At 41.3% G+C, this 27,738-nt stretch overlaps 1 protein-coding gene across 1 annotated transcript in view; it reads left to right on the forward strand.

Moving 5' to 3' along the window:
• Nucleotides 1-27,738, forward strand: part of AGBL3 (AGBL carboxypeptidase 3) — a 1,419,881-nt gene that overhangs the window by 615,490 nt on the left and 776,653 nt on the right. Inside the window, exon 7 of the mRNA XM_044087180.1 lies at nt 4,611-5,393. Within this exon, the coding sequence (XP_043943115.1) occupies nt 4,611-5,393 (783 nt within the window). The remainder of the gene's footprint in view (nt 1-4,610; nt 5,394-27,738) is intronic.

A 27,738-nucleotide genomic window follows, 5' to 3' on the forward strand; every position in this document is an offset into this window, starting at 1 on the left:
GTCCACCAAACTAAATTCTGTATGGTCTCTGTTCAGTCTATACTTCCTTTCTTGGAAAAAGACAACTGGATGTGCTCTATAGACCTCCAAGATGCTTACTACCACATAAAAATGGAAAAAAAACCTCCAGGAAGTTTCTATGCTTCCAGCTTGGAGTGAGTCATTTCCAATTCAGAGCAATGCCCTTTGGCCTCACCACAGCCCCCAGGGTGTTCACCAAATGCATAGCAGTGGTTGCAGCTCACCTCAGACTGCAAAGTTTTCAAGTCTTTACATATCTCAATGACTGGCACCTTACCGCTACCACCAGGCATCTGTTAGAACAAGCAAGAGACCACACCATAAATCTTTGTACATCTCTAGGCATAACAATAAACTTTGAAAAGTCCATTCTTCAGCCATCTCAGCAACTGGTTTTCATGGGAGCTCATTTAGATACTGTTTCAGGTATTCCGTCTCTCCCTCCAGAGAGACTTCAGTGCATGAGATTCCAGGTCAGGCAAATTCTTCAGAACAACAGGGTTGCAGCAAAATTTGTTCTTCAAACATTAGGCTCCATGGCCGTATCAACCACTCTAGTTCCCCTATGCAAGGTTTCATATGCAAACCCTACAGTGGCTACTAGCTTCCCAATGGTCTCTAATACACCAACCAATGTATCACCAGATTTGATCACTAATCATTGCAAACAAGATCTCAAATGGTGGCTACACTCCGACCAGATTCTCTCAGGTCGGTCATTTACTCTTCCCCAGCACCAAGCCATAGTGACCATGGATGCTTCTCAGATAGGGTGGGGGGCATTATCAGGGAAAAACAGTCCAAGGCACATGGTCCCAGCTGGAGGCCAACTTGCACATAAATGTTCTGGAAATGAGGGCAGTGCTCTTAGTTTTGCAAGCATTCCAAGATGCCCTTTCTTTTGGGACAGTAGCGATTCAGACAGACAACATGTCTGTAGTCTGATACATAAACAATTGGGAACAAAATCTTACCCACTCTGTTGAGAAGCACTCTGAGTTTGGCAATGGGCAATTTCTTCCAACCGCTTTCTGACAGCAGCACACATACCAGGAAGTTCCAACATGATAGCAGACAAGCAGAATGATTCTTTTGCCTCATGGGTGGTCTGTCAATCCTCTAGTGACAAACAAAAATGTTCACCATTGGGGCTAGCTTTGCTGCGACCTTATTGCCTCTCCTATGAATGACAAGTGCAGGTTACTTTGCCCTAATCCCCCACCGGGGGAGTCACCCAGGGACGCTGTTCTCTGCAATTGGCCTCCAGGTCTGCTACATGCCTTTCCCCTGACTCCTCTCGTATCACAATTCCTAAATAAAGCCAAAAGGATGGAGAATTCATTAATTCTCATTGCCCCCTTCTGGCCTTGACAAGTTTGGTTTCCCTTCCTTTGGCTTCATCTAATATGGAACCATGGATTTTGGACCCAGCTCCAGATCTCCTGTCTCATCCAGAGGGCATGGTTCATCCAAATTTCCAACATCTCAAGCTCACTGCATGGCTTCTCCAATTCCCATGATTGCCAGATATTCTTTACTCTCCTCTCCGGTCCAATGAATTATTATTGCTCATCACAAACCTTCGACCAGAAAACTGTACCAAAGCAAGTGGGAGAATTTTGCTAAAGGGGCCTTGAACAAAGGACTAGACCCTTATACCAGCCCCAGTCATGAAGTTCTAGATTTTCTAACTACGCTGTTCCTGTCTGGTTCCTCTGCATCTACAATTAAAGTCCATCGAGCATCAATTTCACATTTTCATTCATGTCTGAATGGTTCTTCTCTGATGTCTCATAAGCTTTGTAAAGCCTTCTTACAATGACTCATGATACTTAAACCTCCGTTTAAGGAAACCGCTCCCCCTTGGGATCTCACTATTGTCCTTCAGGCCCTTACTAAGACCCCCCTCCTTTGAACCATCAGCATCCTGTGACTTGAAATATTTGTCCTGGAAGATTGTATTCCTGGTCGCTACCACTTCTGCAAGAAGAGTATCTGCGCTCCAAGCTCTATCCTGCAAATCACCCTACTTGATCTTTCATAAAGGTAGAGTTGCACTTAGAACAAAGCCATCATTTTTACCAAAGGTAGTATCCAAAACCAACATTACTCAGTCTCTACAATTACCAGTATTTTTTCCCTAATTTCCTAACAAAGGGGAATATGTCCTTCATTTGCTACACCTACACAGACAACATTTTTACCTTCATAGGACAAAGGTTTTTAGAAAATTGGATCAGCTATTCGTAGCATTCTCTTCCCTCCATTAGGGTAATCCAGTTGCTAAGGTTACCTTAGCTAAGTGGCTCAGTGACTGCATCATGTTTTTTTATCACTCTAAAGTTCTTCAACTTCCTAAACCAGTTCAAGCCCATTCAACAAGAACTGTGGCAACCTCAGCAGATTTTCATGCCAGAGCTTCTTTGGACGACATGTATGCAGCAGCTACATGGTCTTCTCATAATACCTTTATCACTAATTACAAACTAGATCAGATCTCGAGGAGTCAAGCATCCTTTGGCTCTATGGTGCTTAGGAATGTTCTTCTGTGAGACCTCCTAAGGCTAAAGTAGCTAGAGATTCTGTCCCACTGTCAAGAATTGTGTGAAGATTGGCAACATCAGATTAAGAAGTTAAGTCCTACCATAATGTTCTATCTGTGTTGTCAGTCTTCACCAATACTTGACATACCCACCCACCTTCCCCCATCCTAGCTCTCTTAGTAGACCGGAATTTTCCTTAACTAGTTTCCTTTTTAAGGACTCGTATATGGCCTCAATCAATATCATATTTACATGACTATAATTTTTATCTGCCTTTCTATCTGTTAATTTCTTGAGCAAACTCGAGCTGAGGTAACTTTAGAGAGGAGCATTATTGGTAGTGCCTGGCTCAAGAGTTTGGAGAGCGCGAGCTGGAAGATATGGCCAAGTCAGTTTCAATGTTCAGAATCAAGCCCACTGTCAAGGATTGGTGAAGATCGACAACACAGATGGAACATTATGGTAAAACATAACTTCTTTTTTTCACTTGTCCTATCCACCGGCTAAGTACTTTTGTGAACAGTTGTGTACATTTAAGAGCAGTTAGTCATCCCCTGTTTATGAGACGGAACATTCCTAATGGGCAATGATAAGGGTTTCCCATCTTACTTCTGATGATCGTTTATTTGTATTAGAGCTAAATTTATCACAAATATCTTTAAGGATAGAGGCTATGAGTTGAATTTTTAGATAGAGTTGCTGAAGAAGTATATTACAGTAGAGAAACAAAATGTCCTTTATATATTACATAAGGGCTTAAATGTTAATAATTCTTTGGGGGTTAGGGGTGTAGCAGTTATATTTTGGAGAATAAAGGGAGAGAGAATATCTGATATGCCACTTTTTTAAAGTTTGGATATTATATTAGATAGTTAGGGTATTAATGATATTGTTTTCAGAAAATTTGAATACTTTAAAAGGAAATTTGAAACTGGCAACTATAATAGATGACAAACCATCTTTCACCTATAGAAAAGGTGTAAACTTGAAGTCATTATTACAAAGTGATATTAAGTACTAAGGATTATTTGCCAATGATGGGTAGGGAAAAGGGCACTTTTGCATGTGGGTAGTGAAACTGGTATAGATATATTTATGAAAGTCCTTTTTGGCTTTTTGAAAATAATAATATACTAATATATTGTAGAGCATGTTACACATGTAATTCCATTGATATTATTTATTTAGCCTTCTGTATAAATTGCAGTTGTTATGTGGGGATGATTAACAGGAAATTATTGACCAGGATTAGAGAACATTATTGTGCAATAAAAATAGTAACTTAAGCAATATACTTTGTAGACCTTGTCAGATTTGTTCAGGTTTAAAGAAAAAATGTTTATTTTTGTTATAGATCTTGAACCTAGTGATTATAGGGGGTAACTATAAAAATAAATTGGAAATGAGAGAAACACAATGACAAATTAAGTTATTTTCAGAGAGGTATTCTGGTATGAATGTTACTGTTAATGGGAGGTGTTTTTTAAGAGAATGTCAGATTATTAATTCTTGATTACATATGTTATTGATATTCATGCGATTTTTATTTAATTATTTAAGTAAGCTTGGGACATGAATCTTTTACTCTGATGAATTCTGGCTTGAGTTTCAGATGAAAGCGCTAAATACATTTATTGGGCCTCCACTTCATTAGTATGGTATTGTTTTTGGTTTTAGTTTGGTATTTTAACTGCCTTGTATTTGAAGGTGTTTGAGTGAAAATTACACAGGCAACTGCCAATTTAAGCTGTTATGCCTGAGCAAATATTACTTGAGCTCAAGTGATGTGAACAAGTTACTGTAAGCCTCTAAAATGTGTGCAACTCCTGTTAACATAGCTTGCATGGTTATATACAAATAAAAAGTATCATCAGTGTGTGCATTTTATTTTTATATTTGCTCCTTTAATTGTTTCTTAGGTATTGTATTTCTTCTGAAATAAATAAATTTTCATTTGTTATCTGGGAAATGTTATATAAAAAATAGATTTTGTTTTTATACTGCCACCGACTCTAATTTCTCTCCAAATTCTTTCTGTTTTGGCAGTGGTGAATATGATTATGAACTGACCTTGCGCAATGACTACTACACAAACAAACACACCCAGTGGTATTACTTCAGAGTCAGCAATACTAGACCTGATGTTACTTACCGCTTCACCATAATTAACTTTTTGAAACCATCCAGCCTGTACAACTTAGGCATGCGACCTCTGATGTATTCTGAACTGGAAGCACACACTCGTCAAGTGGGCTGGCACAGAATCGGGGATGAAATCAAATACTACAGGAATAACCTGATGCAGGATGGACAGCAGTATTACTCCCTTACATGGACTTTCCAGTTTCCTCACAAAAATGACACATGCTATTTTGCACATTGCTACCCTTATACATATCGTGACTTACAGGATTATCTTATCAGACTTGCCAATGACCCTTGGAAGTCACAATTTTGCAAAATCCGTGTTTTGTGTCATTCATTAGCTGGAAATATGGTGTATGTCTTAACCATCACTAATCCATCACAGAGCAGAGATGAAGCACAGCACAAAAAAGCTGTTGTGCTGACAGCAAGAGTTCATCCAGGGGAATCCAATAGCTCTTGGATAATGAAAGGATTCTTGGACTACATCCTTGGGAATTCAGCCGATGCCACAGTACTTCGAGATGCATTCATCTTTAAAGTTGTTCCCATGTTAAATCCAGATGGAGTAATTGTTGGTAATTATAGATGCTCATTAACTGGCAGAGATCTGAACAGAAACTATAAAACCATCCTAAAAGAATCATTCCCTTCTGTCTGGTACACACGCAACATGGTGAAATTGTAAGTCAGAAACCTCATATTCTCTTGCCTAGAAATATTGGGTGTTTGATGCTGTAAGTCTTGTTTACTTTATTTGTTTTGCTTTCTGTAGTTATTCTTGAAAAGGCTTTGACACCATTTCCCATTCTAGTATTATAGACAAGCTCACCAGCTTGAACATAAACCCCTATGTCACGAGATGGGTTGCCAATTGGCTCATGGATAGAACCCACATGGTGAGAGTTGCAGGCTCTATATCTGACTCTAAACCGGTTACAAGTGGCGTCTCCCAGGGCTCAGTCCTAGGACCCCTCCTATTCGGTATATACTTCGAAGAGGTACAGTCAAGCATAGGAGGACTATGGCTGACCAAGTTCGCAGACTACTGCAAACTAGGGGCCATAATTGATTCTCCGGCTGATACAGACACCCTCCACAAGGGTCTCACTGAGATGGATACCTGGTGTCAAAATCACGGCCTCAAGCTAAATGCCAAAAAGTGCATAGTCATCCCCTTTGGAAAAAATAAAGTACCTGCGAACTACCACATAGGTGGTAGTCCCCTAAATACAGAAAATGTAATAAGGGATCTGGGGACCCAAGTAGATAGTAATCTCTCCTTTGATAATCATATTGCCAAGGTGGTTAGAAAATCCTTCTATGTGGCCCATATAATCACAAAAGGGTTCGCATCTAGAACAAAAGAGGTTATTGTGCCTCTCTACTCATCACTCATTAGACCCATCATAGAATACAACACCCCATTTGAAATGTACCCTACAAGACACCTGCAACAGCTGGAAAGACCACAAAAGTACCTCACCAAGAGGATTACTGGCCTCAAACAAATGCCCTATGCAGCCTGACTCAAGAAACTCTAGCTGTACTCAGTTGCATACCACTTACTCAGAGGTGATCTCTGCCTGACATACAAGGCCATGTCCAACCCAGAATTGATGGACATGCTTTTTGTCTTTCTAGGCTTGTTAGTTGTTGCTGAAACACCTACCAAGGGGGATAAATGCTGAGAGGAGAAAGGAGCCACTTTTGAGATTTTAAGTGTTTTCTTCTGCTTTTTTGTTAAGAATTACTGCTTTGCCACCTACTTTTCAGCGTTTTCCAGCTTGCTAAAGTTTATATCTGTATTAGAAACAGTATTTAGAACACATCTAGAGCCTGTTTACTGCATTTCCTGTGTTGCACTTAATTTAAAATCGTTTTTTTCTCTTAAAACTGCATTTTACCGGACTTTGGCCTAGCACTCAAGTGTGGGATCATTTATTGCACTGTTGTGATTATTTTGCTACTTGTGTATATCTCTGCTGCCTTTAAACTAAAACAAAAAGGAAATAAAAATCTTGCTTTTTTCCCACTTTCTGAAATTTAAGAAAGTTCAGTTACAGATTTGCTGTTTTGAACTGTTTGTAAGTTTTTGGAGGCCAGTGCTTGCTTGGACTAAAGGGAAGTCTCTCTGTTCACCAGTGGCAGTGGTTAACACTGAACAGCCTGTCTGTCCGTGTAGGAGTGGTTACTGCCTAGAAGCTGTAGTTTTATTGGCCATTTTGGGTCAATTCTAAACTCACTGATCTCTATCTCTTAAAATCCTGCTGCCTCGTGCTTTTGGCGTCTTTCCAGGCTTGTTAGTTGTTGCTGAAGCACCTACCAAGTGGAATAAATGCTGAGAGGAGAAAGGAGCCACTTTTGAGATTTTAAGTGTTTTCTTCTGCTTTTTTGTTAAGAATTACTGCTTTGCCACCTACTTTTCGGCGTTTTCCAGCTTGCTAAATTTATATCTGTATTAGAAACAGTATTTAGAACACATATAGAGCCTGTTTACTGCATTTCCTGTGTTGCACTTAATTTAAAATTGTTTTTTTCTCTTAAAACTGCATTTCACCTGACTTTGGCCTAGCACTCAAGTGTGGGGTCATTTATTGCACTGTTGTGATTATTTTGCTACTTGTGTATCTCTGCTACCTTTAAACTAAAACAAACAAGAAAAAAAAACAAAAAAATCGTGCTTTTTTCCCACTTTCTGAAATTTAAGGAAGTTCAGTTACAGATTTGCTGTTCTGAACTGTTTGTAAGTTTCTTGGAGGCCAGTGCTTGCTTGGACTAAAGGGAAGTCTCTGTGTTCACCAGTGGCAGTGGTTAACACTGAACAGCCTGCCTGTCCGTGTGAAGGAGTGGTTACTGCCTAGAAGCTGTAGTTTTATTGGCCATTGTGGGTCAATTCTAAACTCCTTGATCTCTATCTCTTAAAACCCTGCTGCCTCGTGGTTTTGGCGTCTTTCCAGGCTTGTTAGTTGTTGCTGAAGCACCTACCAAGGGGAGAAAACGCTGAGAGGAGAAAGGAGCCACTTTTGAGATTTTAAGTATTTTCTTCTGCTTTTTTGTTAAGAATTACTGCTTTGCCGCCTACTTTTCGGCATTTTCCAGCTTGCTAAAGTTTATATCTGTATTAGAAACAGTATTTAGAACACATCTAGAGCCTGTTTACTGCATTTCCTGTGTTGCACTTAATTTAAAATCGTTTTTTTCTCTTAAAACTGCATTTTACCGGACTTTGGCCTAGCACTCAAGTGTGGGATCATTTATTGCACTGTTGTGATTATTTTGCTACTTGTGTATATCTCTGCTGCCTTTAAACTAAAACAAAAAGGAAATAAAAATCTTGCTTTTTTCCCACTTTCTGAAATTTAAGAAAGTTCAGTTACAGATTTGCTGTTTTGAACTGTTTGTAAGTTTTTTGGAGGCCAGTGCTTGCTTGGACTAAAGGGAAGTCTCTCTGTTCACCAGTGGCAGTGGTTAACACTGAACAGCCTGTCTGTCCGTGTAGGAGTGGTTACTGCCTAGAAGCTGTAGTTTTATTGGCCATTTTGGGTCAATTCTAAACTCACTGATCTCTATCTCTTAAAATCCTGCTGCCTCGTGCTTTTGGCGTCTTTCCAGGCTTGTTAGTTGTTGCTGAAGCACCTACCAAGTGGAATAAATGCTGAGAGGAGAAAGGAGCCACTTTTGAGATTTTAAGTGTTTTCTTCTGCTTTTTTGTTAAGAATTACTGCTTTGCCACCTACTTTTCGTTTTCCAGCTTGCTAAATTTATATCTGTATTAGAAACAGTATTTAGAACACATATAGACCCTGTTTACTGCATTTCCTGTGTTGCACTTAATTTAAAATCGTTTTTCTCTTAAAACTGCATTTCACCTGACTTTGGCCTAGCACTCAAGTGTGGGGTCATTTATTGCACTGTTGTGAATATTTTGCTACTTGTGTATCTCTGCTACCTTTAAACTAAAACAAACAAAAAAAAACTAAAAAAATCGTGCTTTTTTCCCACTTTCTGAAATTTAAGAAAGTTCAGTTACAGATTTGCTGTTCTGAACTGTTTGTAAGTTTCTTGGAGGCCAGTGCTTGCTTGGACTAAAGGGAAGTCTCTGTGTTCACCAGTGGCAGTGGTTAACACTGAACAGCCTGCCTGTCCGTGTGAAGGAGTGGTTACTGCCTAGAAGCTGTAGTTTTATTGGCCATTGTGGGTCAATTCTAAACTCCTTGACCTCTATCTCTTAAAACCCTGCTGCCTCGTGGTTTTTGGCATCTTTCCAGGCTTGTTTGTTGTTGCTGAATCACCTACCAAGGGTAGAGAACGCTGAGAGGAGAAAGGAGCCACTTTTGAGATTTTAAGTATTTTCTTCTGCTTTTTTGTTAAGAATTACTGCTTTGCCGCCTACTTTTCGGCATTTTCCAGCTTGCTAAAGTTTATATCTGTATTAGAAACAGTATTTAGAACACATCTAGAGCCTGTTTACTGAATTTCCTGTGTTGCACTTAATTTAAAATCATTTTTTCTCTTAAAACTGCATTTTACCTGACTTTGGCCTAGCACTCAAGTGTGGGGTCATTTATTGCACTGTTGTGATTATTTTGCTACTTGTGTATCTCTGCTACCTTTAAACTAAAACAAAAAAGAAAAAAAAATGTTGCCTTTTCCCACTTTCTGAAATTTAAGAAAGTTCAGTTACAGATTTGCTGTTCTGAACTATTTGTAAGTTTCTTGGAGGCCAGTGCTTGCTTGGACTAAAGGGGAGTCTCTGTGTTCACCAGTGGCAGTGGTTAACACTGAACAGCCTGCCTGTCCGTGTAGGAGTGGTTACTGCCTAGAAGCTGTAGTTTTATTGGCCATTTTGGGTCAATTCTAAACTCCTTGATCTCTATCTCTTAAAACCCTGCAACCCTCTTTTAGCGCGGTCTTGCGCACAGAGCAGCGTCGGGCAACACCGCTTAAAGAAGCTTAAACTATTACCGGCTCCACAAAGTCTACTCTTCACTTTTTCCCTTGCAACTGCTCTAAATCTCAAATTAAGCACTCTATTCTCATTCTAAAGCCCTGCACTTGCTCGTATAAGTAATCTCATAGGTAAACACAAACTAAAGCACTACATCCTCTTATACTCCTTCAAAGTACTTGCTCCCTATTGGTTCTTTCTAATCAGTCAATAAGTAGTTCCCTATATTATTCAGCCATGTCCAAAGGTCAGTTTCAAGTTTACTCTCCAGTCCAGCTGGTGAATCTGGGAATCTTGAGGCAACGTTACAACTGCCTTATGTATACAGACCACCCTCTCCTCCTCCCAACAAGCTCAAGTATATGAGAGCTGCAACTATATAGCCAAACTGGAGGCTAAGCTCTCTCAACCCAGTACTGGCACAGCCTGTCAGGAGGAGAAGGTAACCACACACACCACAAATCCAGTCTCACATAGACCTATCGCGTCAGCAAACCAAACACATAAACACACAAAAACATACTCGGAGGCTCTAAATAAAAATCTGCCTAAGCAGCAGAGACCTCCAAAGCAGACATCCAAGCAACACCTACCACGAAACAATATTCACATAGCACATAGCTCACAAAGTCAGTGTGCCACACAGTCACAGCCCTTAAGGCTAAACAACACACCTAATACACTTGTAATAGGTGACTCTATTGTCAGACACAGTGACGTCCCACTCACCAGGCTGAACAAGGAGAAGGTCACTGTAAGCTGCCTTTCAGGTGCCAGGATCCGCCACATAACACAAGCACTCGGGTCACTCCAAAGCAAGTACAAGTATGACTCCATCATTGTCCATGCTGGTGTGAATGACCTGAGACGTACCTCCCTGGGCTACATGAAAAAAGACGTACAGGAGCTCTTTGATCATGTAGCCCAGGCTGGTATGACCCTGACCTTGAGTAGCATCTTACCCAAACCAAGAATGATGCCACATTATAAAGACAAAATGATCAATTTTAACAATTGGCTAAAGTATTGGTGTCATTCAAAGGGGATCTAGTGTCTGTCAGCCTGGGATGACATGCTCGACAAGCCACGTTGCTTCACTAGGGACGGCTTGCACCTGTCACCCCTGGGTTTTCGAATACTGGCTAAGGCTCTTGCCTCCCCCATAGTGCCTTTTTTAGGCAAGGCTCAAAAGACAAACCCATCCCCATAGACAACACAAAGAAAAAAAACTAAGGGTAATGCTGCTCAACGCCAGAAGTCTAAACCTCAAGATGCACGCACTCGAGACTCTCCTCAGTATGGAGAATATCGATATCTGTGCAGTAACAGAAACCTGGTTCAAGGCTCCCGAGAGCACCCCAGCACTACCAGGCTATACTTCATACCATGTTTTCCGGCCCCAAAACTCAGACCGAACCACAAAAGGAGGGGGAGTATCTATATTTATCAAAGATACCCACACCTCCAGGCTAGTGGCACTGCACGAAGCTTAGAAGACCATCCATGTGCAACTAACAGTGGGCAAAACTGCCTTCCAGTTTGTAGCCTGCTACAGATCACCCTCCCAAACACAGGAACCTCACTTGGCTTTCCTGAGAACACTGGAGAATATGAAGGTCTCTCCAAACACTGTTATATTGGGTGACTTCAACTACCCAAACATCGATTGGGAAAATTACTCAAGCCCAAACACCCTCGCCCAACGGTTCCTAGAATTTATAAATTCAAATGCTATGGAACAACTGGTCACCACTCCCACAAGAGGGGAAAACATACTGGATCTGGTCATCATCAACATGGGGTCTCTATGTTCCACACCAGAGGTATACCCCTCATTGGTAAGATCAGACCATAAACAAATCCCACTGGACATCTATATTCCATCCCCACCCCTAGCCAAGGAAACCATGGTGAAGAACTTCTCAAAAGCAAACTTCACACTTCTCAAAACTGAGGTGGAATCCTTCAAAGTCCCTGGGCCAGTGGACAATACGGCCCAAAATGCAGAATCCTTTACAAAAGCATTATATGGACACCTACAGGAATGCATGGAGCATGCTATCCCAAATAAAACCAAGACTCAGTCCTCCAAAGGCAGGAGACCTGTCTGGTGGACCCCGGCCATAAATAAGCTATACAACAGAAGGAGAAAGCTACTACATCTCAGAGCAAAATCCCAAAAAGGGAAGGCATCACTGATCAGTACTAGCAAGAAACTAGGATCCCTCATAAAATTTTCTAAGGCCAGCTTTGAAAGAAAAATTGCACAAGACACTAAAGATAATCACAAGGCCTTCTTTAGTTATGTCAGAAACATGGGAGGCAACTCCCAGATATGTTCTGAGTTAGTGCAAAATGACAAAAAATTCATTGAACCCACAGACATTGCCAACATCCTGGCAGAAAGGTTCATTGCAAACTTCTCCACCCCCCCCCCCCCAAAAGAGCAAATGTCTATCACAACAGAGTGTAGCCTTCCTGAGATCACAGATGCACAGGTGAGAGATGCCCTCTCCAAAGCTAAAAACACAGCATCAGGGATGCGTCTTACACGAGCTGCAAGAAGAACTAAACCCTCATATAAAGTCACTGTTCGATCTCAGCCTTAGTACAGGATATGTTCCCAAGGAATGGCGTACAGCAACAGTGGTCCCACTCCACAAAGGTTGTGTCACAACAGACCCCGGAAACTATCGCCCTATAAGCCTGACTAGCCTAGTCTGCAAAGCTATGAAACGTATCATCATGGAAATCATAAACAAAGACATTGGGAACCTCCAGACACTGGACCCTACCCAATTTGGCTTCGTTAAGGGCAGATCTTGCTTCTTGAACCTGGTCAACTTCTTTGAAACAGTTACCAAAGCCATAGATGAAGAGAAGGTAGTCCACACAGCCTACCTGGACCTCGCAAAGGCCTTTGACACAATACCCCACTCGGGCATCATAAATAAACTCACCAGCTTAAATATCAACCCCTATGTCACAAGATGGGTTGCAAACTGGCTCAGGGATAGAACCCACATGGTCAGAATAGCAGGTGCCATGTCAGACTCTAAACCAGTTACAAGTGGTGTCCCGCAAGGCTCAGTTCTGGGACCTCTCTTGTTCGGTATATATTTCTCCGAGGTACAGGCTAACACGGGTGGACTATGGCTGACAAAGTTCGCAGATGACTGCAAACTGGGTGCTATAATCGACTCTCCTACTGACACAAGCATCCTCCAAAAGGGTCTCACAGAGATGGATAACTGGTGCCAGAGCCATGGCCTAAAGTTAAATGCCAAAAAGTGCATAGTCATCCCCTTTGGAAAAAACAAAGTGCCCACAAATTACCACATAGGTGGTAATCCATTAAGTACGGAAGAAGTAATTAGGGACTTGGGGACCTTAGTAGATAGCAATCTCTCCTTTGACAATCACATTGCCAAAATGGTTAGAAAGACCTTCTATATAGCCCACCTTATCATGAAAGGGTTCACATCTAGATCAAGAGAGGTCATTGTGCCCCTCTACTCATCACGTATCAGGCCCATAATTGAGTACAATGCCCCGTTTGTGATGTACCTTACCCGACACCTTCAGCAACTGGAAAGACCCCAAAAGTATCTCACCGAGAGGATCAAGGGGCTCAAACAGATGCCCTATGCAGTTCAGCTAAAGAAACTCCAGCTCTACTTAGTTGCGTACCGCCTACTCAGAGGCGATCTGTGTCTGACGTATAAAGCCATGTCCAACCCAGAATTCACCTCAGGAAATCTAAATCCCTTAGAGCTACACGCTCCAGGGACCTGAACCTCAGCACAGAAATAAATAAGACATGCTGAAGGGACAGATTCATATCCCAGAGGCTCCCCTCACTCTGGAACAAAATCCCAATCCATGTCAGGCAGAGCCCCTCACTGACCCTCTTCAAGAGAAATCTTGACGAATGGATGGGAGATTGTAAGTTTACCCCTGGGATCTCTTCTGTGTCGCTGTTTGACAGAGGTACAGTAAACAAACCTTAAAAGGGCTACCTTCTGTGACCTACTATACAGAGGCACAGTCAACTAATCTAAAAGGGTGGCGAAAGCCAAACATACTCTGGCTATGCTTGTAAATGCTGTAGGGCAGATAGCCTAGTATCAACCTATGAACCTATGCTCCACCTAAAAAAAAAACAAATCCCAGAGAGCCACATGCTCTAGAGATATAAACCTCACCACAAAGATAAATAGGACATATTGGAGGGATAGATTCCTGTCCCAGAGACTCCCCATGCTTTGGAACAGGATTCCAATATACATCAGGCAGAGCCCCTCACTAACACTCTTCAAGAAAAACCTTGACGGATGGGTGGGAAACAGAAAATTTACCCCGGGGATCACTGCAGTGGCTCTGCTGGACAGAGGCACAGGGAACTAAGCTAAGGGGGTGGTGAAAGCCAACACATTCTGGCTAGGCTTCTAAATGCCCTTGGACAGATAGCCTAGTACTTACCTATGAATCTATGAATATCCAACTGTTGGCAGCTGTACAGAAAGACAAGATATGAGAAGTATTTATGAATTACTGAAGTTATCTCAGTGACTAATGTAGAATAATGGCCACAAAATATGTTAAGTTGCTTGAAAAACATCTAAAGTGAAAACAAGAAATGAAGTGTAACTGTGTAGTACTATGGACAGAAATGGTTATGAGATTACTTATGGTTTTACAGTACAAGTCTATCATAAACAGATGATGTTCATCATTAGATCACTATTCCAATAGCCTAAGTTGCATGGGATGTATCCTGATGAAGATTAGGAATCCTTCCAAATTTCTCGGGCACGTTTCATGCACCCATGTAACTGTTGGACCTCGAAGCTGATCCAGTATAAAACAGATGTATGGGTGGCATAACTCAGTACCTCTGATGTTGTAAATTTTCATTCATTCCTCATCTAATGGGATCGGATCCAATCCTTGGATTAGACTCGGCCGATTTACTAGCTCGTGGCTTCCAACAAACTCTTGAGCTCCTTCCCTACTCGTAATGCACCACCCCTAACATCCCTCAGATCTCATTTGCTGCTTAAGCAGCTAGACGTGGTTGCCTTCAGCTCTCGATTTGTTATTAGAGATAAGTAATTCTTTCAGGTTTTTCTTCTCATAAGTCTTTATTTGGACTACTACTTTACTTTTTAATAGTTTATTCTATTTTAAGCCGTTCCTTACTTTCCATTCTATACCCTTTAAAGTATATCCTTCCCTACCATTGTTGGTAGGCGTATAGGCCTATCCTACCTTGCCTAGCCCCTTTTTCTCTAGAGTTGTTTTGTAGCTCTTCACTACCAATGTTGGTCGTTAACCTTCCTCTCTCTTTTTTTTTTTTTTTTTTTTAATAAAAAGATTTAAAAAGAGTGAGCAGAAGATGCCTTTTTCTGATGCCCACACTCTGACATGATCTGTATCCAAGCAGTAAACACAATCAAGATTATACTGTCTGTCTTGGGTTCAACCCCCAAGACCTTGATGATAGGAAGAATAAACTAATTTTAAAGAATTTGCATACCAACCTCCTTTTCTGAAGTCATTTCTGGGGTTCTGTCTCCCAACCATAAATCTAAAGACCCTTCAGAAAGGTCAAAGCCATCAGATTCTCCAGCATCTACTTCTTCTGAACTAAGAAAGAAAGAACCTGGATCCAAAGCCACATGTGGTCCGACCAGACATATTTTGGATCCTACATCCTCGAATCCTACTAAACATATTTTAGATCCTACATCCTCTGATCTGAAGCCATTGCCAAGGACTGCCTATTCACCAAGTGTGGATATGGTTCTTTCCGGGGTGCCCTCTCCGTTTTTAGAGGGACACTCAAAGTTGCTGTTCCCGGTATCATCTCAATCCTCCAGGAGTCTCGTGGAAGCAGATATGGAGAGAATGATGAGGAAATTCTTTGCTGAGCAGATTCAGATGAGAGTTCTCACAGTTCCTACCCCTTTGAGTCAAGGAGTCTGCCCTTCTACCACTCCATCAATGACAGCTTCTTCTTTAATTCAACCTGCGGTTTTAGAGTCCATGGATCTGAGTGTTCCAAGTCAATTTGGTTCACAATCAAAGAGAACATCATCTTCTGATCCGACTATTATTCTGAGTGCAATGGCTTTGACATTCTTGGAGCCAGATGACTCTCAGTCGAAGCTTTCCTATCGGATCTGAGAGGATGGGGTCAACTCTGAGGATTTCAGAGCAGTCTGTTCCTCTCAAAGCTTTGGTGCTGTTTAGCTTGGCTCTGACTTCTGCCTTGAGTGGATTGCTGTTGGGGCACAGGGAGGTGACAAGCCAGAAACTTGCTTTCTCAGCTCCATTGGCTTCCTTCTCTCCGGACCGGTCTGCCTTTGAGGCTGTGAAGAGTGTTCTCTACTTTGTCAGGTCAGATGGGTCTTCCCCCTCAGATTCACCCTCTTCTTCTCATATGACTTTGCACAGTGATCCTCAACATTCTACCCCATGGGGACAGCCAGCCCAAAGCTTCCAGTCTACCCAGCAGGGTATTGTCATCTCTTCTGATACTTCACTGGATCACCCCACCGAGGAAGTTCCTAGGAAGAGAAAGTGCAAAAGTAGGCCCTTGGACTCTCCTCAAGAGTCAGTCAATGAGGATACTGATTTCAATGAAGGAGAGTGGTCTCCAAAATCACCATCTGATGATGACCCATTTGGAGAAATTCTTGAGATCCTTAAGCAGAAATGTGGCTGGTCCTTCCCAAGACCCTTTTCCTGAGGAATCAGTATTTCTGGAAGCATTTGGTACTGGCCCGTCTACCTCCTGGGTTACTTCACAGACTGATAAAATTATTGATTTGATTTCCAGGCAGGTGTGGAAGGAACCTGATGCAACTGAGCCAATCTCCAAGAGACCAGACAGGATTCTGGCTTCACCATTAGGCCGGTAACATTGGAGTAAGGGGTTCCAGTAGATGTGGCTACAAAAAAGGAACTCGTGGAACAGAGCTCCACTGTCCATCCTCCTAATAGAGAGTCTAGTGCAGTAAACAGATGTGGAAGCATATTTATGCTTCAGCGACATTTGTGCTCAGATCACTGAAATATTTGTTATATTTTACAAGGCTACAAAGAGATTTGACTAAAGAACTATCCAAATCTGTTTCTGGAACTAGAATTTGCTGAGGCTCAATCTTCAGTGGTCACTCAGTTGGCTACTCTACAAGCTATGTCCAGTTCATCCATGAGGCTTATCTCATGTACTGCAGAAGGTGTCTCAAGGGCTGGAGGTTCAGTTATTTCCATCAGGATGCATGCCTGGATGCACCTATGTGATTTTGCAGAGCCCTTCGAGTCATTATTTGTCAATGTCCCCTTTAACGGAACTTCTTTGTTTGGCCCCACAGTAAAGGACACACTCTCCAGGTGTGAGAAAGATGGAAAGACCCTCTCTGCAGAGGGTGTGCATTTTTCAACCCATCAAAGGACCTTTTCCAGGAATCATCGTGGAGGTTGAAAAATGTGGTTCAGAAAATCTCAGGGTCCTTTCCAGGACACACTTGGATGTAGTTCCCCCAGAGGCAGAGGGGGAGTGATCATGGAAGACAGTGTCCTTGTGAAAGAGGAGGCCCACAAAACTGGGGGGGGGGGTCAAGGGATTCCTTTCCCACAGACTCTTTCAGTTTTCCTGAATAGAGGCCTAATTGCCTACCTGTGGAGGTAGTCTGGGGTATCTCTGTCCCAAACAGCCTGACTAGAGATAAAAGGCAGTTGAGTGCAGAGAATTATTTCCAGAGGTTATATAATTCCCTTTTCCCTATCTCCCCATTTTTCAAAACAATTTCCAGATGTCGTACCCAATCAGAAGGAGGCAGCAGCACTAAGAATTCAAAAGCTGCTAGAAAAAGAGTCATCTAAGAGGTTCCACCAGACCAAATAGAATCTGGAACTTACTCAAGATTCTTTTTGGTGCCAAAGAAAACAAGGGACTGGAGACCAATTTTGGAACTCAGTGTACTGAACAAGTCAGTTTGACATACAAAGTTCCAGATGGTCACGGCTCAGTCCATTCTGCCCTTTCTGAGCAAGGATGACTGGATGTGCTCGATAGACTTTCAGGATGCGTACTATCACATAAAGATGAACAGAGGATCCAAAAGGTGCTTGCGCTTTTGGCTGGGAGCCAGTCACTGTCAGTTCAGAGCACTGCATTTTGGTCTCACCACAGCCTCCAGGGTATTCAGCAAGTGCATGGCAGTGGTTGCAGCTCACTTGAGACTGCAAGGATTCCAGGTGTTTCTGACTGGCTCATTACCACTCTGATCAGGCATCGACTGATAGAAGCACAAGGTCAGATGTTACAGACTTGTTCACATATCAGAATAACCGTAAATTACAAGTCTCATTTACAACTAACCCAGACAATAGAATTCATAGGAGCAGTGTTCAACACACAATCTGTGGTAGCTTCTTTTCCACTATCAAGAGTGCAAACAATACAGATACAGGTCAGGAAAATAATTTTCATTGTCAGAATCTCAGCCTGACTGATTCTCCAAGCCCTGGGATCGATGTCAGTGGCAATAATTTTTGCCCCTTAGCAAAATTCCACATGAGAATTCTACAATGGATGCTATCAGCACAATGGTCAATGCTTTCTTAGTCCATGTCAGTGAAGATGAATAGCCTAGATATGCAAACAGTACCTTTCCTGGTGGATGCAGTCACAACAGCTGTTGCAAGGTCATCCTTTTATCCCTAGTAACCATTCACCCTTCCCAGATTGCGGGGGACACTTCCTGGGGAAGACAGTCCAAGGCACTTGGTCCCCTGTAGAGGCCAGTTTGCATATCTGTATTCTGGAGATGAGAGCTGTGTTTTTAGAGTTGCAGGCACTCCAGGACTCTCTGCCTCTCGGAATAATTACAGTCCAGACAACATGTCAGTAGTCTGGTACATCAACAAGCAAGGGGGAACCAGATCTTATCCCCTGTGTCGAGAAGCCCACAGAGTGTGGCAGTGGGGTGATATCTTCCAACTACTAGTAGCAATGCACATTCCTAGGAAATCTAATGTGATAGCACACAGACTGAGCAGGTCCATCTTACTACTTCACAAGTGGTCTCTCAACAACAAGGTGATGGAAATGATTTTCATTCAGTGGGGCCAGCCTTGCTACAATCTTTTTGCATCTCCCCTGATCAAGAAGTGTAGCAGCTTCTTTGCCTTGATCCTTCCACCGGGGGAATCCCCGAGGAATGCTGTACTCCACAAGTGGCCTCCCGGTCTTCTGTATGCTTATCCTCTGACTCCCCTAATTCCCAGATTCCTTCAGAAAGCAGCCAGGTTGAAGAGTACAGTCATCCTCATTGCACATTACTGGCCTTGGCAGGTTTGGTTCCCTTTCCTTTGGCCTCATCTTATATACCCACCTTGGATTCTAGATCCAATTCCAGACCTTCTGTCTCATACAACAGGCATGGTTCACCTGGATATCTTAAATCTCAAACTAACAGCATGGTTTCTCCAATTCCATTAATAGCCAGGAAATCAATGTTTTCTTCCCCTGTCCCTTCCATACTTTTGTCTTCCTATAAACATTCTACTAGAAAACTCTGCAGATGTAAATGGAGAAGGTTTGTTTATTGGGCAGAGCAGAATTAGACAGATGTTTTCTCACCTCCAGTTCATTTCGTTCTTGAATTTTTAACAAGTTTGTTTAATGAGGGCAGTAGCTCATCAACTATTGATGTCCAACTCCACAGCAATATCTAATTTTCATGTAGGGTATCAAAATTCTTCCCTGGTGCCCTCTAAACTGTGCAAAGCCTTTTTAAAATGTACTCCTTCAGCTAAGACCCCCCCCCCCTCATAAAGACGCCCTACCACCGTGGGATTTAAATTTGGTACTCCACGCCTTGATATATTCCCCCTCTTGAACCGGAAGCTAAATGTAATCTTAAATTTTTGTCCTGGAAAAACTATCTTTTTAGTTGCAATTATGTCTTCTAGAAGAATTTCAGAACTTCAAACATTATCTTCTAAACCTCCATATTTGATTTTTCATAAGGATATGGTCACAGTATGCACCAGTGCTTCTTACTTCCTAAGGTGGTGTCAGAATCCAATATTAACCAGTCCATTAACTTGCCAGTATTCTGCCCAGACTTTACAAATAAAGGGGAGTATATGCTGCGCTTACTGGATGCTCAGCTATTTGTCTCATTTGCGCATAATATGTTGAGCGAATCGGTCACAAAAGTAACTCTAGTCAGACTGTTGATAGATTGCATTTCATTTGTTGTCTATAACAAACTGAATCTACCCTTACCAAAACATTAAAGGCTCATTCAACCAGATCTAAGGCAACTTCTGTTGTTTTCCAGTCTAGTGCCTCTATGGAGGATGTGTGTGGCTGCAACCTGGTCAAATCCTTGTACCTTTATCACTCACTACAAACTAGGTCTGGTCTTGAGGGTGAAGAGCAGCCTTTGGCTCAACCATACTCAGGAATATCCTTCCTTGGAATCCACCAAGGAATGTAGATAGCTGAGAACTCTGTCCTATTAGTTGAGGAATGAATGAAAGTTGACAACAACAGATAAAGAAGTTATCTACTTAGCATAACGTTCCATCTGTGTTGTCCATTTGCATTTTTCCTCAGCTTCCCTCCCACTATCCCCTTCCATTTTTCATAACTGACTTCTGGAGGAATGAGAATCTTCAGTACACTTGTGTCCTTTGTGTTGAACTCCAGTTATTGCAGTTCTTTTATAGTCTCCATGCCAAGCTGCAAACAAGATCTGAGGGATGTTAGGGGTGGTACATTTATGGGTATTGAAGGAGCTCAAGAGCTTCGATGCCACGAGCTAGTAAAATGTCCAAGTTGGATCCGATTTTATTGTTTGGCAATGGCTACTTTCCAGTTTTTGTGAAAAAAATCTCTCTTTTTTGTGAGAATTTGTCTAGGAGAAAGGAAAAGGTTTGTGTGGGTGACAAATATCATGCAAAGATCACCACACATCTTTGTTTTTTTCTTTCTAGACTAAGAACATGATATACAAACTTATGAATTGGTCAGCCTTTATCCCTAAGACTTTAAGAAGTGGATATAGTATTTTCTTTCTTCATTTAGAGAAATAAATGTTGACAGCTCTTACTGGCAATGTTAAAGACTAGTGTTCTAGCTCCTCTGATGTTCCTCCTCTGGTCTCCAAGAAGAGGAAAGTTTCCAGGGAGGAATCAGTTTCGACTCTGTGTTCACTTTGCCTTGGCCTTCGGTCATCGACTTTACTGTGGCCATATCATAGCCCTCTGACCATCCTCCCATTCCTCTCGACCTCTCTGCCATTGCTCCTCATAAAACCAGTATGATCCGAGAGGTCTATGTCTTCCAAGGTCACTCATACATCCACTTCTTAAGCAGGGGAGAACTGCTTCTGTTGAGGGAGCAGATGTTATTCCTTACAGAACAGCACAGAGTCGTCAGATTCCCAGGATGATGACAGAACCCCTGAGTGCTCCTTTGTGATTTATTTTCCTGGGGGGAAAGAAGCACAAACTCAAACACACATCCATCCCAGTGTCCCCTTCAGCCAAGGAATCTAAAGATGATTGGCTATTTTTGCCAAAGGCTTATTTAAAACTTATCAGCCATTATAATCTAGTTCTTCCACTCTGTCTGAAAGAAAAATGTCTCACTCTCCATTAGATTCTGTATCAGACTTAAATGCACAGGAAGTAGGATTGGATTATGCCTATTAAATTTCTACTGCAGAGGATTGGGGATCTGAATCAGAAGAAAACATTTCTTAAGATTTCTGTGCTGAAAAGCTGTCTTTCCAACACCTTTAACAGGATGAAGGACTTGTTTCACTGGGAGCAGAAAGAAATATCAGAAGCCCTCACAGAAATGTGATAATTTGCAATAGATGGCTATATCCCTCAGCCTAAAATATTCCTCCTGTGTTACCAACTTTACAAGATGTCTTCGTTTCAGTTAATAGTTTGTCTGATGATCAGCCACTAGCTGTTAAAAAAAAATAAGACAAATTCACATTTCTTTTTGGGAACCCCAGGCATATCATGCAGTACTTTCTCTGTCAAAACCTTCTTCCCAACACCTTGTAGCAGCCAGTCCTATTCCATCTGGCGAGCTGTCAGAGCTTTTGATAGGTTTGGGAAGAAGGTATATTCTTCCACCCTAACATTTTCAATAGGGATTTTGTCAAGCTCGCATCTCTAAATTTTTGTTGGCTTAATTTGACAATGTGAGAAAGCTAATAGCTGATCTTTCTCAGTTTGGCACCAAAACATCTTTGAACTCCCTACTTTCTTCTGTGTCTCAAGTAACCAAGTATTTACTCAAGTAGTTATATGACACTACTGATGCAATGTGCAGGGCAGTGATGAGAAATTTTTCTTGGCTGCAATCTCAGAACTTACCAGAAAATGTGAAAACTGAGCTGGTGAGTGGCCCCCTTGGATAAGGAAGCATAATTTGATCCTTCCTCTGCTGAGATACTTAAAAGATTTGATGGAAGAAAAAAACAGGTTTACAGGTTATCTTGGGTATTTCAGTCTTTCATTCCTAAATGCATTAGGAATTTCCTACTAGCATGTGATCTTTTTATAGGAAATAAATACAGGTCATCCCAACTACAGACAGGCAAGGAAACATTCAGTAAACAATGTCTTGGAAGTTCAAAAAAGAAAGAAGAGTCACCCCAAGCTCAAGGACAATCCAAAAAGTCTGACTATCCAATTAATAGCTTCCATGTCCTCCACACTGGCAGTCCAGTAAAGCTTTCCCAAAACCTAAGTCTTCAATTTCCTCTTTGGCACCAGATCATCTCAGACACGTGTCTGGAAAATGGTTCAGAAAGGTTACATCTGGCATTGGGACTCCCTCTATTCTTTCCAAGGGATTCCCCCCTATCCAACCAATCAAACCTCACTGTTTCCTCCTATCCTAGAACAAATGCTGTCTCAGGGAGTCATAGTGCTTGTTCCTCCAGACCAAATAAGACACGGGTTTTACTCAAAATTTTTTCTGGTGTCAAAGAAATAAAGCACTTGAATTATTGTCCTGGAGCTTTCATTTCTAAACCTCTACATAAAAATACAAAAATGCAAAATACTGCCTCTACAGTCTATCTGTTATTTCTATACACAGTTTCCCAGTAACTCTAGATTTAAGGTTCTTATCACATCCCTCTTCTCAAAGATTTCACACACTTTTTAAGATCTTGTGTGTCTGACTCATCGTTAGTTTTGTTTTACCATTTGGGTTAGCAACAGCTCCAAGAGTGTTCAAAAAGTGGCTTGCACCTGTAAAAGCCCATTACAGGCTACACGACATTCACAATTTTCCATATTTAGATGACTGCCTTATTTTTTTCAGACTCTCTTTTACGCCATCAAGAATCTCTTGACAATCTGAGATTTCAAGTCAACCTATAAAAATCTTCTCTTACTCCATTCAACAAGATAGTATTTCTAGGGCGTCTCCTGTAACCATCCACTATGATGACACCCCCCCCCCAAAAAAAAAGTGTAATTCTACAAGGAACAGTTCCTGATATTCACCATTTAGTCTCTTTCAACAGTCAAGGACTGTTTTAAGATTCTGAATTTCATGGCCTCTGATATTTTTCAGGATTCTGCTAGCCAGGCTTCATATGAGAAAAAGTCAGTGTTTTTGCAAATCTATATGGACTTGGCACCAGCACCCGCTATCCTTTCAGATTTCAGCACTGAGTTTTGCCAAGAGGGAGATCCATTGATGGTTGAATCAGTTATCCCTAAACCCTGGGCCTCCCTTTGACTCCTGCAGCAGTCTGCGACAACAGATGCTACAGATTTTGCATAGGGAGCAGTATGCAAGGGGGTAGAGGACCAGAGTCTGGGCATCCAGCAAGACAAATGGAAGCACATAAATGTCAAAGAAATTATGACCTTGATAAATGTACTTCAATCTTTAAATCAACCATGGATCCCAGGCCCCTCTACTAGTAATCACAGTCAATACCAGAGTCATGTGCTAAATAAACAAACAAGGCAACCCGATCTCATCCACCTTTGCAGATTAGCAGAGATAGCCTGAGAACTAGCAGACTTGCTCTATCCTTACAGGTTACCTATATCCCATCAGAGCAGAATGATGGGGCACTGATGTTGAGTGTGACCAGGACAGACCTCCACAAATGGAAGTTGCATCCTAGGCAGTTCCAGGATTTGATCCAACTGTGTGGAACTCCTCAAGTAGATCTGTTTACCTTCATTCAGACATAGCTAAAGAAGTTCTGCTCCTGGACTCCTTGCACTTTCATTACCTTGGATGTGAATGTTCATATATACCTTTCCCCATTCCACTAATAACCAGAATCCTCCTGAAGATTCTGGGGGACTTGCCAGAGATGATTCTGTTCATTTTTTCTCAGCCTAGACAACAGCGGGTTCTTCCTTCTCTTGTAAAAGGCCAAGAACAATTACTGCAGATTTCCTCACAGAATGGACTTACTCACACAAGACAGGGGTTCAGTGATGCACCCCAGTCTTCATTTGTTTCAACTGACTGCCTGGATGATATAATTTTGATACTTACTAGAAACTTTTTTTGCTGAGGACATTCATCGGATATTAAAGGAGACTAAAAAACCTGCTACTGCAAATCATATTCTTAATGGAAAATGTTTTCTGTTTGGTCCCAAACTATGAACTAGGATCCTTTTAGAGCTCAGAATCCCTTGGTTCTGCAGTAGTTGTGTGAGTTATTATCCTCTGGCCTTTCTTCTTCTTCTTCTTCTTCTTCTTTAAGATTCATCTTTCAGCATTCTTTGTCAATGGATTCCCCCCATTTCTACATTATCTCAAGTGAAACAATTCCAGAAAGGGGTGTCAAATATTCATCTACCTCAGAAGCCAGTCACACCTGCATGGGATCTGAATTTTGTGTTGGAGAACTGTACACTTTTTTTCCTCTTGAACCAACTCATGACGCTAATTTGAAGCTCTTATCATGGAAAACGGTGTTACTCACTTCTCTGACTTCTGCTAGAAGAGTATGGGTTACAAGCTCTTACTGTGATCAACCCTGTCTCATCTTTTGTAAGGACAGGGTTACTTTGAGAACCAGTCCTTCATTTATGCTCTGAGTGGTTTCAGAGGATAGATTCATTTCTGAGAGGTGATACATCTTCTTGTCTCTTTCCAGAACCAAAACAAATAAGGGGAAAGGATTCTGCATATTCTGGATGTCAACAGACAACTCGCATACTACATTGACAGAATAAAAAGCTTCAGGAGTTCTCACTAGTTTATTACCTATGAACGGGATAACCATGAAAAAACAGACCAAACTGTACAAACCTTCTACAGCAGGTCAGCCCAGAGGTGCAACCAAGAACACACAGGAGAATATTTCACTAGTTTATTAAAACACCAAAAGGATTGAGCACTTTCAACCCTGTCAGTAGTAATAATAAATGGGGGTTATATAATAAATGCAAGTGTGGTTGTTGCAAACAGTGCAAGGTAATCATGGAGGGGGACCATGTTTGGGTCAACCACATGAATATCCGGTCCAGGGCATATAGTAGCTGCAGTTCCAAAGGGGCGATTTACCTGGCCATGTGTCAGAAATGTGAACACTTCTATTTGGAAAAACTAAGAGAAAATTAAGAGACCATATTTATGAACACGTCCTGGACATAAGAAAGGGGGAACATAGAAATGCTTTAGCCAAACTTGTCATGGAGTATAGTGACCATAGTTTTTTTTTTTTTTTTTGTGTGTGTTAGAATGTGTGGTGAAGGACTTGGGGGGGGGGCGTGGGAGGATATTTTAGAGGAAAAAGAATTATGATGGCAGATCAGATTGAATGCCACAACCCCCCCCCCCCCCCCCATTTGAATGAGGGTCTTTCCATTTCTAGTGTTTTAAAGCTTAAATCTTGTATAGTATAAACTTTTAAACATTGCATAACATTCTATAACATTTTATATGCACAAAACTGGGAATGGGTGCATATATGTGTATATCTAAATGTGTTTTTTAAGAATTGTTGCATGTCAAGAAACAAACTGGTGATTGTAACCTATGGATGAGATCTTATTGGTCATGTGATTTAAGGGGAAGATTATTTAAGGATGGTGTGTTTTACACTGATTCTGAAGAAGTTTTTTTAACAAAAACGCTCAATCCTTTTAGTGTTTTAATAAACTAGTGGAATACTCTTCTGTGTGTTCTTGGTTACACTTCTTGGCTGACCTGCTGTGGTAGTTTATTACCTATGAAGACAAGAAAAAAAGGATAATCACTGTCAGAACAATTTCCAAAGTGTTGTCTCATTCAATTTAATTTTGTTACTCTTAATATAACAAGACAATTCAGAAAAGGTCAGAGTCCATTCTTCCAGGGCTATGGCTATGTCTATCCCTTTTTAAAAAGGGGTGGACTAGAAATATTCTAGAAGCAGCAACATGGACTTCTTTGCACATATTTAACAAGAACATAAAATTGATTATGCTTCTAGTGCCAGGACAGGTCTTACTAGAACTGTCCTCCAAGGGCTCTTAGACTCTGATCCTTCCTCTTCCTCCCTTTCTTTTTAAGTTTTCTATTTGTTCTATAAAGGTTAAGCTATTGCAACAGTGATCTAATGAGTGTAGTATGGTTGTGTAAGGTCCCCTTTGAAAGCTGGCTGGACGGCCACTCCTTAGCAGGATACATCCCACATAGCTTAGTCTACTGCAACAACATTGCTCTATTCAAACATCCTTGTTTACTTACCCAACTGTACTTTCCTTCCTTCATATATGCAGTTGTTTTTTTTAGCTTAATAAATGTTACTATTAGACTTCATTGCAAAAGACAATGAAAATTAATTTTTTTTAAGAAGACCTAGAAGGGGCACACCATTGACATGATAGTAAATTTTCCACTGTGATTATATCATTTGATAATCCAATCATGAAAAAGACTTAGCATTTGTCTGTATAAGTATGTCATGACTTCTTGCCTTTTTAACTTTAAAACACAGACATTGAATTTGATGGTCTCATTCCTTGCAAGTGTCTGATGGCCTTTTTCCAGAAGGTTTGGTGTAACACACACACACGGCTACAGCTAAAAGTTCAGCCTACTGAGAAGAAACCTTCCTGTTCTTGATTGCATTTTTCTTAAGATGCACACAGTGAAGTGGCAGTGAATTTGCATTACCCTTCAGTATCAGTTTTCACAGTTTTAGACAGTAATGAATGCCAGATTGTTCAGTGTTTTAAAGTCTGAATTTCTGAAGGCTGTTCCATCTGTATTGAAACTGCTGGTGTAGTTTCCATTTTACTTTCCCCTTACCTTATCCTTCCCCTCTATTGTAATATTGCAGACCATCATGTAACTGAACACACAACTTAATAGTGACACTAGGGGATGCAAACCCTCTTGCCCAGTGCTAAAAATTCCACTCCAGTACATTGGTAGATATCCTGTCGCTTTTTGCAGCACATCTGGAAATAAAGAAATGGTCCTAACCAGAATGAAACATTGTATGCAGTTTCTTTCTTTTCCCTTTTCTTTACTGTGATCATTGTTTTTTCTATTGGTGCAAGGCAATATCCAAGCTACCCCTACATGTTAACATATCCGCACCTACAGCAGTAATTGTACTGTTTGCTACTTCACCCCTGCTGAGCTAGCTGTGTGGACTGCCTTCTCATTCAAGTTCACACTGGTTCAAAGGCAGGCCAAATACATCACTTTCGTTTCAGTGTGACTGAAATGCAGTACAGTAGACTCCCTCTTATCTGGCCTCCCTTTAACCAGCCTCCTGTTTAACCGGCCATCAGATTTCTGCCATAGCCTTTGCAAAAGACAACATAGATGAACAACACTTCTCCCTCCCCTAGGCTAAATAATGACAGACATTTGAATGTTAGACCTCATATTCATTAGAAAAATGCATACCAACACAAATCCTGTTATTCTAGCTAGTTTATAACCTATAAATGCTATTGTGTATGCATTTTCTGATTAACCAACCATTTGTTTATCCAGCCTAAAGTCTGATCCCAGCAGGACCGGATAAGAGGGAAGTTTACTGTA

Source organism: Protopterus annectens, chromosome 11.part0 (assembly GCF_019279795.1).
Source record: "Protopterus annectens isolate FY-2018-M chromosome 11.part0, PAN1.0, whole genome shotgun sequence".
Lineage (NCBI taxonomy): Eukaryota > Metazoa > Chordata > Ceratodontiformes > Protopteridae > Protopterus > Protopterus annectens.